Source organism: Chiloscyllium plagiosum, unplaced genomic scaffold (genome assembly GCF_037043375.1).
Source record: "Chiloscyllium plagiosum isolate Xiang-an unplaced genomic scaffold, Cpla_swu_hap1 HiC_scaffold_45, whole genome shotgun sequence".
NCBI lineage: Eukaryota > Metazoa > Chordata > Chondrichthyes > Orectolobiformes > Hemiscylliidae > Chiloscyllium > Chiloscyllium plagiosum.
Window position 1 is genome coordinate 58,612,699 of NW_028270183.1, and position 18,289 is coordinate 58,630,987.

At 44.5% G+C, this 18,289-nt stretch overlaps 1 protein-coding gene across 1 annotated transcript in view; it reads right to left on the reverse strand.

The window, feature by feature from the left end:
* Positions 1-9,063, reverse strand: part of LOC148136685 (putative G protein-coupled receptor 139) — an 81,481-nt gene extending 72,418 nt beyond the window's left edge. The window contains exon 1 of the mRNA XM_087983303.1: positions 8,883-9,063. Coding sequence (XP_087839429.1) covers positions 8,883-9,063 — 181 coding nt within the window. The remainder of the gene's footprint in view (positions 1-8,882) is intronic.
* Positions 9,064-18,289: the final 9,226 nt, after the last annotated feature.

Below are 18,289 nucleotides of genomic sequence, written 5' to 3' on the forward strand. Positions count from 1 at the left end.
TCTCCAATCATTGCTGCTCACAATGCAGTCTCCTTTACATTGGGGAGACCAAACAGAGACTGCATTGAGGAATATTCCCACTCTGGAGGAATAATCCTGACCTTCTCATTGTTTCCAATTTTAATAATCTACCGTGCTCTGATGCTAACATTTCAGTCCTGGGCAGATGCAATGTCTCAATGAAACACAACCCAAACTCGAGTCACACCTCAGGTTGCACTTTGGAACGTTACAGCCTGTAGGAGTTAATATTCAATCCCATAACTTCACAGCCTAACCCCAATATGGCCATTCTCCATTTCTATGACCTTGTGTGATTGTGTCTTCTTTATCTTGCACTCAATAGAGAGAACCCCTTTCCCCCATTCGCATCTTAATTGAAAGCTATTTCACATCATCTTCTCGTTCACCACTGATAAAAATCCGGTTATATTTTGCCATGCCCTCTTTTCCCCGTCACCGACCCCCTCATTTCTTTCAACGGATTAAAAAGCTCAGGTTCCAATCCTTTCCAGCTCTGAAGAAGTATCATACTAGATTTGTAACTATAACTCTGTTTCTCTGTCTCTGCAGATGCTGCCCCTCCTGTTGAGTTTCTCCTGAAATAAATAGGCACAGAACACATTTTCAATTAAACAAATACCGACGGATACTGGGAATAAAAATGCAAGTTTTAAGGGAGACACTGCGAGCTTTGTAGAAGGGTGACTGGACCTAAAAGATCAACTTTACATTCACTCCACAAAATGCTGCCAGACCCGCTTAGTTTCTTCAGCAATTTCTGTTTTTGAACAAGTTCCACAGACGTGTGTCAAAGCTGCTCAAACGCCCTGTCCGACATGGATCGTTGTACACCAGAAAGTGGACAATAGCACTAGGTGCACACGTTCATTGCCACTGCCACTAAATAAGGTTTTCGCATCAACACAGATGATGGCATTATGGGAATTGAAAGTAATCAAATGAATATTTTAAAGGGTTTTAGGAAGGTAATACATTGGAGGCCATGACATCAAGGATAGACCCTCAGTGGAATGAGAATATGAAAATGGAAGTGTTCCTACATCACAAACCAGAGCAGGTCACTTAGTACAGGGCTGATTGGTGAATGGGGCTCGGTGCGAACTGTGGAACAGTCAGTAGAATTTAATTGCAGATATTGCAACTCAAACGGGGCATTCATGTGCTGCTGTAGCTCACAGTAGCAGCAGCAGAATTGTATTCAATCGTAATCTGTAACTCCGCCCTCAGGATAATCCCTCAGTCTACCATTACCATCAAGCCAATCTATGGTTCAGTGACAAGTGTGGCTGAACATGCCAGAGTCACAACTATGTGTACCTAAACCTGATGATAAACAAAAATTCTGTACAGCTACAGTGACACACCCGTACTCCTGTGCACAAATCCTCCAAAATGAAAGTCAACAAACCATATATCTTCCTAAGTGCTTCTTCTTCCACAATGAAACCGTCACAGAAGCGTAGACACTGTTCTATCAAAAAAAGCATGATCTATATTAGTCTTACTTTCTTGCATGCGATCCATAGCCATAAATGTTATGACACTTCAAGTTTTGGTCCAATTACTGTTTAATGGTTGCGAGATTACCCATCACAACTACCTTCTCAGGTAGTTTATTCATGACCCCAACACCTTCTCGGTGAGAAACAATCCTCAAATCCTCTCTAAACCTCAAACCCTTCAGTTCAAAAGTCTGCTGCTTGTTCTTGGTCCTTTGACTAAAAGGGACAACTGCTGTCCAACCATCATGTCCATGCCCCTCGCAATCTTATCCTTCTAAATCACGTCACCTCAGCCTTCTCAGCTCCAAAGTAAACAACCCGAGCTTATTTAGCCTCTCTCCATAGCTGATATGCTCCATCCTGGTGAATCTCCTCTGCAGCCCTAGAGTGCAATTACATCCTTCCTACAATCCCAGAACTACACATAGTATTCCATCTTGGCCTAACCAAAATCTTGTATAACTCTTACAATCTATGTCTCGTTGAATAAAAGCTATGCCAACAGTCGCATGTAACTACTTAGCGAACCTATTACCCTGTCCATCACATTCAGGGATGTGTGGAGAAGCACCCTCCGAGTTTCCTAGTGTGCTGCCATTCATTAAGTTCTCCCCTGTCTGGTTCCTTCTTCCAAAGTGCGTCACCTCATATTTATCAGGATTGCATTTCATCTGCCATCGATCTGCTCATCTGACCATTCCATTTGCATCTTCCTGTAACATAAGACCTTCCTCCGAGCTGACGACCACCTGTCAAATCTTTGTTTCGAACATATAATTATTTATTACACTCCCCCCACCCCCCTCCACTTTCACATCTACATAATGTATGAATACCACAAATAATCAGGGTCACAGTATTGATACCTGTGGTACACCAGGGGACTTTGGTCTCCAGACGCACAAACAGCCTTCTCCCACCATCCTCTGTCTCCTGCCACTAAGACAATTTGAATACCAATTGCCAAGATACCCTTGATAGCGTGAGATTTTACTTTCTTTATCAGTTTCCCCCGTGCGGCTTTGTCAAAGGCATGGCTGAAAAACCATTTAAATGACCTCTTCGAACAAAAGTCAATAAAATTCGTTCAGTATGACTTCCCTCTGATGGCTTCACGCTGACGATCCCTGATCAAACATTGTACAGAATTAATACACTCAGCCATTCATTCCTCTTACACAGCAATTGGAGGAGATCTTTTGCAGTTTTGTGCCTGTTTCACAGGAATTGAAAGGGAATGTGCAGGTTATAGATAGGGAAGAACTTAGAATAACCAACTTCACTAGGGAATGGAAAGTATTGGGCAAATTATTGGGATTGAAGACAAATTGTTAGAATCTAGTATGAAGGAATTAATAACGGGAGATTTTCAAAGTCACGCCACGATCCGTGACAGTTAATATAGTATTACTAAGGATAAATCATGTTTGAATGATTTGACTAACATTTTAAAAATGTGACAAGCAATGTGGACAAAGGAGATCCTACAGATATATTATATCTGGACTTCCAGAAGCAATTGCAAAACGTGCCTCACAAAAGACTAATAGGCAAGACAAGAGCACATTGTGTTAGAAAAATAATGCTATGAGAAAGGACTGGCTAACTAATAGAAACCATGATACGAAGATGCTGGTTTTGGACTGGGTTGGACAAGGTCAAAATCCACACGACACCAGATTATAGTCCCACAGGTTTATTTAAAAACACTAGCTTACTGTGAGCTGCTTCTTCACCAGGTGTTAGGGAGAGAAGAAGACCTTAGAGACAGGATATATGAGGAAAAGATCAAAGTGTGTACAACTCTTGCACATGAATTGAACACACCGAAGATGGCTCTTAAAGATTTATTCTTTTCGAACGGGAAGGCTGGTTTAGCTTGATTAATATGCAAGTCTCTGCGTTTTTTTTTCAAGTCGCTGCCTCGAGATAGCTTCTGGTATTATCGATGGAAAGAAGTTGACACCTCCGGTCAGACAATGTATTTTAGGCATGAGGTCTTGTTTAGAGTCTGACTGCGTCTTCACCTGGAGTCGGACTAGGTTTATTTCCAACGTAGGAGGTGATGAATACCACATTGTCCAACTGACTACAAATTGTATGTTTTTGAATAAAATAGATTATGTATGCAAATACAATTGTGCAAGTGTAAATTCACCCTACAAATTTATATGCATACGTATGCGTCTATGTGTTTGTGTGGTTGTGCGTGTGAAAGAGAGAGGAGTGTGTGTGTGTGTGTTTCTGTGAAGGGGAGAGAGAGACAGTATGTGTATGCGTGAGAGAGTGAGGGCAAGTGTATGTGTGAGTGTGGAATGGAGAGGGAGAGAGGGTGTGTGTATGTATGTGCGCATGTGAGATGGGAGAGTGTCAATGTGTGCGTGGAGCAGATAGGGTGAGTGTGCACCGGTGTATGTAATGAGGAGAGTGACAGTGTGTGCTTCTCCAGGATAAGACAAAGATAGATACGACAGATTCTTTTCCTCACAGATGCTCTCTCCGTGGTTTCAGAGCTTATCGTCTCTGCAGCCTCTGCTCCATTTGATGTTCACATTGCAGACCCAGAAGCTCTAACTACCGTCCCCATGCTCCATGCAGATTTGGATCACCAAATCCTCAGGACTCCCTGAATGTCTCAGGCAACTCACAGCACAACCTCCAGCAAACAATCCCCAGCACCTCCACTAACATTTCAATAACAGGAGTCAGTCACAAGCCCCTCAGCTACAAGTGTTTTAAGAAGGCAACCTCAACCCTACAATTTCCTTATATTAAATGGAGACATGAATTGGATGTTCCAGATGTGTTGTGACTGGTCAAACCACTCAATGTTAAGCTCAAAGCATTCAACCACTCTAGTTAAAACAAAATCACCGAGATGAACAATTTAGGATTGCTTCTTTATTGGAACACTTATGCAAACAACAGATGCAATGCCTTCTACTAATTAACTGTGCTGATACAGGAACATCCCACAAACATACCCCTTGGCAAATAGGTAAATTCAAGCACAGAATCTTTCGTGCAGTTCCCCAATCCAGGAGGAAGCCGCTTCAAGAGAGATCTCACAGAGAAGAGCAGCGGTGGATAATGTTTTGAAGCTTCCACCCCTTCTGGGACCCCGAGCAGCTTCTGAATGCTGCAGCTAAGAACAAAACGAGGAAACCTGGTCTGGGAGAGCTGGCCACTGCCCTTCCATTGTTACGACCGGTTTAATAAAAGGTCTCCTCAGTTATTTAATTTAGCCGTTTTCAGTAGGCAGTTCTCCACCTCTGCCTTTAAGACCTCTCTTAAAAAAAAACCTAAGAGAAAATAACTTTTTTAAAGTGACAGTATCATAACAACTCCCCGTTTAAAACAAAATGAACCATCCATATACAAATATTGCCTCATTTTAAATCCTTTATTCTAACTGTTTTAGTAGACTACAATACATATATATTGCATTGACACTAAGCGTGTGAACATCCACAACTCCATTCTATTTCAGTCAGTTTAATTGCGCCTAAGAACGCCTCTGCATTTCTTCATCCAAGCCTCAGCAACTTGTCAGCAAGTACGGTTTCTCGTCCTGTCACCTGTATAACTTCCAGATTGAATGCCAACAATAATAACCTCTATCTGAACAGACCGGAAGTTTTCTCCCTAAATTTCTCCAATAATGTTTAGGCGTTATGATCGCATATAGATTTGTGTCAGGCATGTTAATTCCAAGTTAAATGCTGAAATGTTGCAACGCCAACAGCAAGCTCAAGGCCTCCTACCCAATTGTGAAATATTTTTGTTGATGGTTTCCCTGGACACTCCAACCACACGTTACATAATGGAGCAGCTTACATCTCTCTCACAGTCCTTCTGAATGACATGTCTCCTCATGTCTCAGCTTAAAAACATTTACATACTTGGGTACCTCTTAATGCTGCAACCTCTTCTCCTCCTACTCCTGGCCTATGCCAGTAAACCTTACTCGCACAAGTATATGTTTTAAGAAGGTCTCGCACATTCTTCTCAATCCCTCACAGAAACCAAACTTTGATTTATAGGCCAACTGAAAATCATCAGCCATTTCAGTTCTCATCTTGCCATTTTAACTCTCTGCTCTTCCACACGAGTTCTCACGACTGAAGGAAGTGAATTCTTGAACATCTCCAAAATAAGAATCTTTCTAACAGTGCCATAGGTTGCTCTCTTTTTAATACCCTTACCCACCTTTCAAAATTACTTTGTTTGATTCTTTCAAACTCAATGTACATTTAACCAGGGACGCTTTTTTAGATTCCTGAAACACTGTCTGTAGCCTTCTGACCCAAGCTCATATGCAATTTGATGGCTTTCTTCACCTCCTCATACTGGCCAGATACCTCTTCCGAAAGGAATGCAAATACCTCACTCCTTACATCGACCAGCTTTGTTTGGATCAACTAAATCCACATAGTCACTGTCCACTGCATTCGTTAGCCACTTTCTCAAATAAAATTATAAAGGCTTCTACGTCTTTCTCATCAAACGTCGACAATGCTTGAATGTATTTAAACAGATCCCCATCAGGCCTTTGACTCCCATAGGGTTTCTCATTCTCACTATCCTCCTCATTCAGCCTACCATCTACCTTCATCTCCATCCTGCTAAGTCGACTGTCCTCTCTAATTGCTAACTTATAAAGTTGAAACTCTCTCTCTTCCTGTTTTTCTTCTTTCGTTTACTGTCTTTCTTCGTCCTTGCCTTTTCTTTTAATTCTACTTTTAATAATTTTTCAAACTGTTTCAATACATTTTCATGTTCAAGCTGCCTCATCTGCAATTGAAGTCTAGCCATTTCCAAAATTCTGTTGGTGTTTCAACCAAAATTTAAATGCCAAGCTCTAGCTGCAATTATCTCTCCTTTTCTCACAAAACAAACTCCAGCTTGTCTGACAATGTAGATGTGAAATGGGTGTTCCAGATGTGATATGGCTGGTCAAACCACTCAACTTCAAGCAAAACACAATTTAATTAAACACTCTAATAAAAACACACACAAAAAGAAGAGGAATTAAGAATGACTTAACTATTGGAAACCTTAACAGAATAATAAATACAGTACCTTCCACGAATGAACTGTTCCAATGTAGAAACATCCCATAAACTCATCCCTTGGCAAAAAGACACATCCAAGGCCAATCAGTCTTGCATGCAGTTCTCCAATCCAGGATCAAGAGAGATTTTAGGGAGAATAGCAGCAAGGGGTCATTTACTGAATGATGCAACCCTTTGCCGAACCCAAGCACCTGGTGACTGTTACAGCTCAGAAAAACTGGAAAGCCTGATTTGTGAGAGCTGGCCATTGTTATCATTATTTAAGAAAAACCTAAAAGCCTCTTAAATTATTTACTTCAGCCGTTTGCAGAAGGCAGTTCGGCATTTAAGTGCTGTCTTTAAAGAAAAGGAGCAAATAACCTTTTTTAAAAGGGGCAGCATTGTGAGAGATGTTAGATACCTGGTCCTTTACAAGGGGTGTCCTCGTGTTACTGACCACATGATCAGCTCAGAGGGACAAACACAGACGTCAGACGTTAAGTGGATTGGTACAGACTAAGTTTCAAAAACGTGAGTCAAGCTGCTGAATCACCTTCCAACATGGAGCACCACATGGGGCACACCGGAAAGTGAACAACAGCCCGGCACACTCCAACTTTCGCCCCCCCTCCCCCTCCCATGGAACACCACATGAGACACACCACGACGTGAACAACAGCCCAAGACACACCATTTTATTGCTTCTGAGTTTCACAATGTCAGCACTCAATACACGAGGGAGCTAAAAACCAAGGCCAGGAAAGATACAAAGGGACAGAAAGATTCACATTAAAGACAGACACAGATAGTTAAATAACTGAGAACATGTTGTGGAAATATGGAGAAAAAGTGGGACTAACTGGAGAATTGACCCCTTAGAGAGCAAATATTACAAGAATGAGAACATTGAATAAAGGTATTTTCACATCAGCTTAAATGAATTGTTTCTGCATTTGCTTCACAGAACACTTCAAACAACATAAGCAAGGACAAGATGACTAACACGGATAGCTGTGCAGACTGTGCTGGTGCATTACTCAGTAACCTGGATTATCTGCCCAGCAGGAGGAGCATTGCTACCATTTATTATCATATGGGGACGATACACACATCAAATACACACAGCAGGGGAAGGTTTCTATCTCCATTGGACCAGAAGAAGGTGTGTGTGTGTGTGTGTGTGTGTGTGTGTGTGTGTGTGTGTGTGTGTGTGTGTGTGTGTGTGTGTGTGTGTGTGTGTGTGTGTGTGTGTGTGTGTGTGTGTGTGTGTGTGTGTGTGTGTGTGTGTGTGTGTGTGTGTGTGTGTGTGTGTGTGTGTGTGTGTGTGTTTGAGAGAAAATACACTTGAAGGGACAATCAAGATAGAAAGACTGAGGTAAGTTTCATGGACAGATGAGTTAAAGTGCTTGAGAATATTAAAATAAAGGCATTGGTAGACACCATAGCGAGATAGATCAGCGTGCACAGGAATGTCAGATATATAGGAGTTTGGTATGAGTTCGAATCAGATTTGTTTCTACAGGTTTCAAGCTGACAGTGTCAGCAGCAGATTGTTGTCATCATACAGTCTGTACTTCACAGCTCAAGGTTCAAACAGCAGATGAGTTAAGCCAATGAAGTACAATCTGGAGCATTGTGTAGTCAAAGGTAAGAATGGTCAGGGCATTGTGTCAGGAATCAGCTTCACCAAAGTTGTGATTAGTCTGCTTTAACCACCACCTGTAAATTCACCTCCAAGCCACTCATACCCTGACTTGGAAATATACATTCGTTGGGTTAAAATCCTGGAATTCCTTCCCTTTTGGCATTATGGGTCAACCGACAGCAAGTGGACTGCAGCGATTAAAGAAGGAAGCTCACCATCATCTTCTTAAGGGCACGTAGGAATGGGTTATCAAGGCTGGCCAGCCAGCAATGTTCAAGTCCCACAAATGAATGAAAAAAATATTGGCCAGGAATGAGATGGAGTCCCAGGAAAGAATTGGAGTTTGTAAACATAATAGTGGGCAATGACCTCCACGCTCCCAATATTTAAATAACAAGGGCAGGGAGACAATGGTTCACATCTGAAACTGAGTACGTCAACATAGAGACCCATGAGTAACACTGCCAGAAGCAAGGAGGGAGAAAGTAAATGATCAAGTTCCCTGATTCATTTCGTCGTGATCTGCAGAGTGAATATCTGGATTCAGAGTCTCAACATGAAACAATAATAGTGACAAGAAGTGAAGACTATATGAAAGAACAGTAATGCAGTCACAGTTGGTTTATAGAAAAAAAATATCTGGACGCTGAGACTTACCAAAGACACCAACGATAGACAGGAGAGGATAATAAAAATGTTGAATAATGCGAAGTGCATAATAGATCCTTGAATCTAATGGCAACCAATCATAATATTTAGAAATAAGCCAAACATAATAGAATAAAGTCCTGTCCATTTTTGTAACATTCCAGTTCAACATTCTCAGATTCGCTTCCATTGTAGGGACAATACAGTCTAATATTCTCAGATTCGGATCCATTGTTGTAACATTCAAGCCGAATGTTCTCAGATAATGATCTTTCCTCCCCCTCTTTCTGGAGCTGCTGATCCCTGTCAGTGCTGTCGGCGATGCTCCCGCTCAGACTATGGCAAAATACTTTGAATGGAGCCCATTTATCATTTGAAGATGGAAAACTTCCATTGGAATAATTATAATCCATGGAGGACTGACATTAAACACAGTCACTGAACAAACATGTCCCGTTAACCATTTCCTTACAGAACATTTCATATCACAATAAAAGGGAATATTTAATGAGTCTGGATGGAATAGATGAGGGTTAATGACCGACGGACTATAAATCTTCCATTTTTTTACTTTTTTCTTGCATGTGGGAGTATTGCCAGACCACTGCAGGGCTGTAAATGTCCCACTCTGTTTCTATAGGTGAGAGGGATAAAATAACAGAGCAGCTGCATAAAATGTCTGGTAGGAACATTTCTGGATACATTTACTCAAAGGAGAAAGTGAGAATTGCAGATGCTGGAGATCAGAGTCGAGAACGTGGTGCTGCAAAAAAAAAGCGGGTCAGGCAGCATCAGAGGAGCATCGACATTTCTTGTGTAAGTGCTTTACCAGGAACGAGGCTTATGGCTCAAGGGTACTGAGAGATAAATGAAAAGGGGATGGGGTTGAGGGAAGATAGCTGAGAATATGATAAGTAGATAAAGTTGGGTTTAAAGTTGAGATGTTGGAGAGGAGGATGGAGCGGATAGATGGGAAGGAAGATGGACAGGTAGGACAAATCATGAGGAGGTGCTGAGTTGGAAGTTTGGATCTGGGATAACGTGTGGGGAAGAAAAATGTGGAAACTTGTGAAATCCATACTGATCCTATGTTGTTGCAGGGTCCCAAGACAGAAGATGAGTATTTCTTCCTCCAGGCGTCGAGTGATTAAGATTTTGGGATGGAGGAGGCCCAGGACCTGCGTATGTACGCCAGAGTGAGAGGTGGAGTTGAAGTGTTCAGCCACAGGGTGGTAGGGTTGGTTGGTGCGGTGGCACAGCCATGTTCTCTGAAGTGTTCCACACGTTGGCATCCTGTCTCCCCAATGTCGATGAGACATTATCAGGAGCAACGGATGCTGTAGGTGACTTGTGTAAGTGCAGGTAAAAGTCTGATGGATGTGGAAAGATCCTTTGTGGTCTCGGATGGAGGTGAGGGGGAGGGGGAGATGAGGGGAAGTGAGCGGGAGGTGAGGGGAAGGTGAGATAGGAGGTGAGAGGGAGGTGAGAGGGTGTTGAGGGGGAGGTGAGGATGCAGATTTTCTAATTCTTGTGGTTTCAGGGGAAGGGGACAGCAGTGGAGGGGGGTTAGTGGGTGGCGTGGACCTGACAAAGGAGTCACACTGGGAATGTTCTTTATGGAACGCAGATCGGCGTGTGAGGGAAATGTATCCCTGGTGGTGGAGTCTGTTGGAGGTGGCACAAATGGGGGAGGATAATGCATTGTGTCTGGAGGTTTGGTGGGTTGGAAGGTGAGGAAGATTGGTGTCCTTTCCCTGTTGCGTTTGGAGGGGTGGGATTCGAAGTCGGAGATGTGAGAAGTGGATGGCATGCGTTGGATGACATCGTTAACCATGTGGGAGGGGCAATTACTGACTTTGAAGAAGGAAGTCATCTGGGATATACACTGTGTTCAGAGTGTGGTCCTGGAAAACACAGCGGGTCAGGCAGCATCCGAGAAGCAGGAAACTTCGACGTTTTGGGCAAAAAGTGCTTCACCAGGAATCGCGCTTTTGCCTGAAACGTCGGTTCTCCTGCTCCTCGGATGCTGCCTGACCAGCTGTGCGTTTCCAGTACAACACTCGCGACTCTAAACTCTCGCATCTACAATGCTCACTTTCGCCTACACGCTAGGTGCAGCCACTTCTGTAATACTGCCTTTAATTTTGTTTTCACTGCTGTAGGAACGATGTTGTTAAACTTGAAAGCGTGCCAAAAAGATTTCCAAGTATATTGACAGCGTTGGGTGGGGCGATGGGGGCGAGTGATGTTGAGCGACATGAAGATTATGAATTGGCTGGGGCTATGATCCCTGAAACGTTGTTTCTGAGGAGTGACTTTACTGAGGTTTATCGCAATGAATCCTGATGCTCCAGGGTAAGCAATGCCAAAGGCCAGGGAAATCGACAGGACAGATATTCACATTGAAACTGGAAAATTAAAAAATCAACAACATGTTGTCGAACGATGGAGGTAGACTGAAGAATGGGAACAGAATTTGGAGGGTCCAATCACATGAATGAGAACAAAAATACAGGCATTGAAAATATTTATTATATAACATTCTCAATCCACCTCAGCGAACCAGACCAGACTCCAGAAACCCAGAGGAGATATCTGTTCAGCATGGAGCACTGCGCTGACCAGGCTAGTGTACTGCTGAACACCACCCTGCAATCAGTCCAGAGAAGAACACTGTGCATTGATCCATAAACCCAGATGACACATGTATTCAGCCGGGAGCACTGTGCAGACCCGGCTGGTGTACTGTGCAATGCAACCACAATCAACCCAGAGTGGGAAGATATGCAGACTACAGTAGTGCATTGATCTATAAACCCAGATGAGATATGCGACCAGGGTGTGGAACTGTGTCCATCATCCCAGTGTATTGTTCAGTAACAATACGTTAGATCACTGCCCAGCTTGGGAAAACTTGCAGTCCATGCTGGAAGTGACAGGATATACAGTTCCCATCCATTTATAGCTCCATATCTCCATTGTGCCATGACACGGGGTGCTGTGGGTGTGAAAACCACTGCCAGCGAGAAGTGGCATGGGAATCAGTTTAAGTATCAACAAATGGGAGGGGTTTGGGGAATAGACAGAGAGAGCGATATTGAGAGACAATGTTATGGAAGGATTTGTTCCCAGGATCCAGAATGCTGAAATGAAGACATTTCAACGGTATCCTGCAGCATAAGCCAGTGTTTCAAGGAAAGATGTGTGAACGGGATATTGGTGTGAGCTAAGATGATGGAGAGTATTGGATGAACATTTGGTTGGCAGCTTTGTAACTGTGAGTGGGGTCAGTAGAATCTTCGATACATTGGGCTGCACCTAACAATAATTTTTCACAGTGACATTTTCTCTGAATAAGACAGAAGGATTGTCTGCATAAGACTGAGCTAGTTTCCTAGTGAAATCCCATCGAACTCACCTCATTAACTACCTACCCTACCCCTTGGCGTCCCTCGCATTCAATGCCATTCCGATTTCCTTCATCATTGGAAGTAATCACCATTGCCCGCATGACCCTAAATATTCCGTGATCCCTGGCACTGGTGCCATGTTCAAAAGGCCAATGGGCACAATGTTGAGCTTTATCCGTTTGGAGCTGCGCTGCACTGTTTACCCCGAGCATGGCAGATAACCGGCAATTACACCAAAGTTTGTCAACAGAGACACGGAAGTACTGGTGAATGGACTAGTACAGAGGAGGACCATTCTCTTTCCAGAGTGGGCCACACTACCAGATCCACCGAGCATGGTCTGAGCTCATCACCCAGCTCAGTGCAGTATCTTCGGTCTGAAGAAATGTCCAGCAATACAGGACAAGCATTAGTTACCTTCCCCGATCTGTCAGGATGAGGGTCACTGTATTCTCTCTGCTTCCACCCACTCACTGTATATCTGTTATAATACCTACCACTCATGCTCCACCACTCTCACTATTGCATGCAGTCTCTCTTTCTCTCTCTCTCCCTCCCCCCTCCACTTCACTCCCCACACCAATAACACAGCATAGATACAACATTGTGCACTGACTCCCTCCGGATGCCTCACCATGTCCCCTACATACACTAGCACTAACAGCAGGGCCACCCACCCCCACCCTCCCTCCATCCCTTTCTCCCATTCCAGGAGAAACAGTCTGTAATAGGACAGAAAGGGTCAAGCCGGGTGGTGGAGTGTCTAATAACCATTCCGTCACCCCCACACGCCATGTCGGGAGGACTCTGGTAGGAGCGGGAGAGGAGATTCTGAAATATCCACGTCCCATCAACCGAGTAAGGAGCAATGCTCAGTGAAGGACCATTCTTACTTTAAACCCAATGGCAGGTCCGTTTTCCCCTGGCACAACTTACAAAATCGTGGCCCTGATGCCATCTCTCTTTTGCGTCTAGCTGGTACAAGTGGAATTCCCACGGTCTAAATGGTCAGGAGGGTGAGCTCACAACACACCGGCACCACCACCTCCCAGGAAGGGAGCACGGAGGCTCCCTCTTACACCTCCTCCTGTAAACAGCTCAGATACTGAAACTAATCTGTGATAGTCACTGCTCTCCCCACTTGTCCTGATATCTTCAATGATCTGTGCTCATATACACCCAGTGCCCTCTGCTCCTACATCTGCTTTATAATGGTTAAGAATGCTTTATTTGACTTTCAGAGTTATTCCTACCAAGGTGCATTACCTCACACTGCCCTGCCTTGATCCTGATCTGCCATAAACCTGAAAACTACACCAATGTGTCACTGTCCTGCTGGAGTTGCACACTGTCCTCCACACACTTTATAATTCGCCCAGTTTTGGTATCTGCAAACATTGAAATTGTCCTACAGTCCCACTCCACACAGAAATACTGACTCACTCACTATTGTGAGCAAGTGCCACAGTAACCCACTCCCTGGGGACAGACTTAAATACTGACGCACAACAGACAGAGTAAGTGAAATCAACAAGGTAAAAACAATGACTGCAGATGTTGGAAACCAGATTCTGGATCAATGGTGCTGGAAGAGCACAGCAGTTCAGGCAGCATCCGAGGAGCTTCAGCAAAATCGACGTTTCAGGCAAAATCCCTTCATCAGGAATAAAGGCAGAGAGCCTGAAGCGTAGAGAGATAAGTTAGAGGAGGGTGGGGGTGGGGAGAAAGTAGCATAGAGTACAAGGGGTCATCTCCTCCCCCACTCACCCATTGTATCTATGCTACTTTCTCCCCACCCCCACCCTCCTCTAGCTTATCTCTCCACGCTTCAGGCTCTCTGCCTTTATTCCTGATGAAGGGCTTTTGCCCGAAGCGTCGATTTTGCTGAAGATCCTCGAATGCTGCCTGAACTACTATGCTCTTCCAGCACCATTGATCCAGAGTAAGTGAAATATTGACAAAGCCAATGTGGAGCAAGAGAAATACTGACAGACACAACATGTCTATTCTTGTTTCTGTGTATTAGTGAGTGTCTCTATGTCTCTGTGTTAGTGTGTGTATATCTGTGTGTTTCAGTGTAAGGCGAGTCTGCAGTCTCTATGGTGCTTAAAGTGATGCAATATCCCCCTGACAGGAGATCTGAGGAAGGGTCCTTTCATTTCTGTCCACAGATGCTGCCAGACCTGCTGAGCTTTCTGTTGCTGTCAGTCTCTGCTGGCCTTCCCAACCTTTGTTCAGGTGGGAGTGGAGGGTGAAACCCATCAGGGATTCAGTTTGGGAGGGACAGAGAGAAGGCAGCAGCTCACAGCACCATCCAAACACAGACAGATACACAGACGCACACACATACAAATACATAGACACAGACAAACAGACACACACACAGAGACACACACTGACACACACACACACACACTCACAGAAATAGACACACAAATTCGCAGATACACACACACACACATAGATCCAGACGCAGACATAGACAAACACACACACTCACAGGAAAAGACACACACAGATGCAGACACACACACTCGCAGTCAAACACAGATACACACACAAATGCACCCACACTCACAGAAACAGACACACAATCACACAAATGCACACAGACACACCCAGATGCAGAGAGACACACAGACGCACAAACAGATACACAGAGACTTACGCACGATCGTGTCCCCCAGCCCGATGTTCTGATGTTCCATTCAGCCCTTCAGACCTGCTACACAGGGCAGATCGTGGCCACTCCGATGGTTAGGTGTAGTTTGGAAATGTACTTGGATAGTCCAGGAAGTGACCCCACCCCCACCCCAATCCCTCTTTCCAGGTTTCCCCTTTCTGTAACATCTGCTTCAGATATGTGTCATGTTACAGACCCAGATTCGTTGGGAATTCAGCTCCCATATCCCACCCAGGATTAACGCAAACAAATCATCTGCTCTCCTTGAATGCAACATTGTACAACATGACTTCCAGGAAAGTAACCAGTTACTTTCCAAAAGCATAACATGAGAACGTACGAAATGGGCACCGGAGTAGGAAATTCGGCCCCTCAAGCTTGTACTGTCATTCAATAAGTGAATGGCTGATCTACTCCAGGGCTAACCTCAACTTTCCTGCTAAAGCCTTGCATCCCTCACCTCGCTGATATGTCAAAGGCCGATACACCCTGTCTGTAAATACATTCAGTGTCCCTTGGATGCTGCCTGAACGGTTGTTCTTTGTCAGCACTACAGTCTTTCAACACAGACACGAAATCACACACACACATACTCACAGCCATCCCACACACACACACACACACCCACACCCACACAGACACGCACATACCTGACAGAGACATACACAGACGCACAGACACGCAGAAACATACACACGCCGATCGAAACTCCCACACACACACGCACACACACACACACACACACACAAATGCACACAGCCACAGATTTCGCCATTTCCCCTCCCCCTACCTTATTCAATATCCAACCCTTCAACTCGGCACCTCCATCTTAAACTGTACAACCAGTTCATCTTCCTTCCCACCTATCCACTCCACCTGCCGCTCTCACCTATCACATTCATGCCACCTTCATTTAACAATAGGCTTCCCAGCTACTTTCTCCCCCAGCACCCTCCCCTCCCCCATTTATCCCTCAGCCCTCTTGGCCCACAAGCCACATACCTAATGAAGGGAATATGCTCGATTTTTCGACTCTCCTGCTCCTTGGATGCTGATTGAACGGTTGTGCTTTTTCAGCACCACACTTTTTCAACACAGCACACGCACGCACACAGACACAGAAACACACACACACAGAGACGCAGACAGACAGACGGACACACACAAATACCTGTACACGCACAGACACACAGACAGCCACACGTACCACCCACGAAGACATCTACACTCCCCCTCCACACACACAGACACCAACACTCCCCCCCCCCCCACACGCATACATAGGCTCACACACAGACACACAAACACAAACAAACATATTCAAACAGTCACGTACACACCCACACTCCCCACACATGCACACATACGCTAACATTGACACACGCAAACAGATATATATACTCAACAGACACACACAACACAGATGCAGACACACACAAAAACACATACACACACACATACACACAGACGCACACACACACACACACACACACATGCAGGCACATAGATACACGCATAGACAGATGTACACACAAAGGCACACAGACAGAGGCGCACATGCATTGACATACACCACACAGAAAACACACCCACACAAACCAACACACAGGCACAGTGTGGGCGGCACGGTGGCACAGTGGTTAGCACTGCTGTCTCACAGCGCCAGAGACCCGAGTTCAATTCCCGACTCAGGCGACTGACTGTGTGGAGTTTGCACATTCTCCCCGTGTCTGCGTGGGTTTCCTCCGGGTGCTCTGGTTTCCTCCCACAGTCCAAAAGATGTGTAGGTCAGGTGAATTGGCCATGCTAAATTGTCCGTAGTCTTAGGTAAGAAGGGGTAAATGTAGGGGTATGGGTGGGTTGCGCTTCGGCGGGTCGGTGTGAACTTGTTGGGCCGACGGGCCTGTTTCCACACTGTAAATAATCTAATCTAATCTAATCACACACACGCAAACAGACTCTCACACACACAAACAGACAGATACCCACAACCACCGATACACAGACACCTACACTCCACACACACATGTACACGCGTGCACACACTGAGAGGTACACAAACACACAGGCATGCACGCAAACAGAACAAGGACACACATTAACACACAGAGACACTCAGAGACATGCGCCCACATACAGACATACAAACACATAGACACGCACGCACACATCCTCTAAAGTGAAATGTTTAGTGACTTACCCTTATAAATAATCTTACAGGTAAGGAAAGATCGAAAAGTCCTAAAACACACCAGCAATGTATCACTTTCCGCAAAAGAGGGAGAGACAGAGGTGGATGGGGAGGGAGGAAGGGAGGCTTTGAACCCCATTCAATGATCCACCCCAAAACAAAACAGAGACGCAGACAGAGATAGAGATGCAGAGATAGAGATGCAAACATACATACACACACTAATGCAGAACACACAGAGAGATAGATACACATAGGTACACAAATAGACACACGTAAATCGAAAAGCGCGGGCAGAAATATGCAAAAAACAAACTTGGACATACAAACATATATGGTTTATACGAGGGTTTGAAAACAGACATATCAGCCCATACAGTCAATTCTAACGATGATCTCAAACTAAACTAGTCCCATGTTCCTTTGGTTGGGCCATATTTTTCCAACGCTTCTCTTATTCTTGTATTTAATAAAACGTCTTTTAAACGTTGTAACTTTACCCACAACTACCACTTCCGAGGACGTTCATGCCACACACGAACCAAATGATGTGTAATCACAATGCACTTCATAGATCCTGATCAGGTCCACACAAGAACTCTGTGAGAAGCTCGAGAAGTGATTGCTGAAATCTTGATGCGATGTTCTAATCATCAATATCCACAGGTGAGGTGCTGGAAGACATGAGTCTGACTAACGTGGTGCCATTATTAAACAAACTGGCAAGGAAAAGCCAGGGAACAATGGAGCAGTGAGCCTGACATCGGTGGTGGGCAAGTTGCTGGAGAGAATCCTAACGACAGGATTTACATGTATTTGGAAAGACAAGGACTGCTAAAGGAAAGTCAACATGGCTTTGTGCATGGGAGATCATGTATCACGAACTGGATTACCTTTTCTTGAAGAAGTAACAAAAAGCATTGATGAGAGCAGAGCATTAGATGTGAGCTATATTGACTTCAGCATGGCATTAGACAAGGTTACCCATGGAAGTTTGGTTAGCAAGGTGAGATCTCATAGAATACAAGGAAGACTAACCATTTGGATACAGAACTGGCTCAAAGGTAGAAGACAGAGGGTCGTGGTGGAGGGTTTTGCTCAGACTGGAGGCCGTGACCAGTGGTGTGCCAAA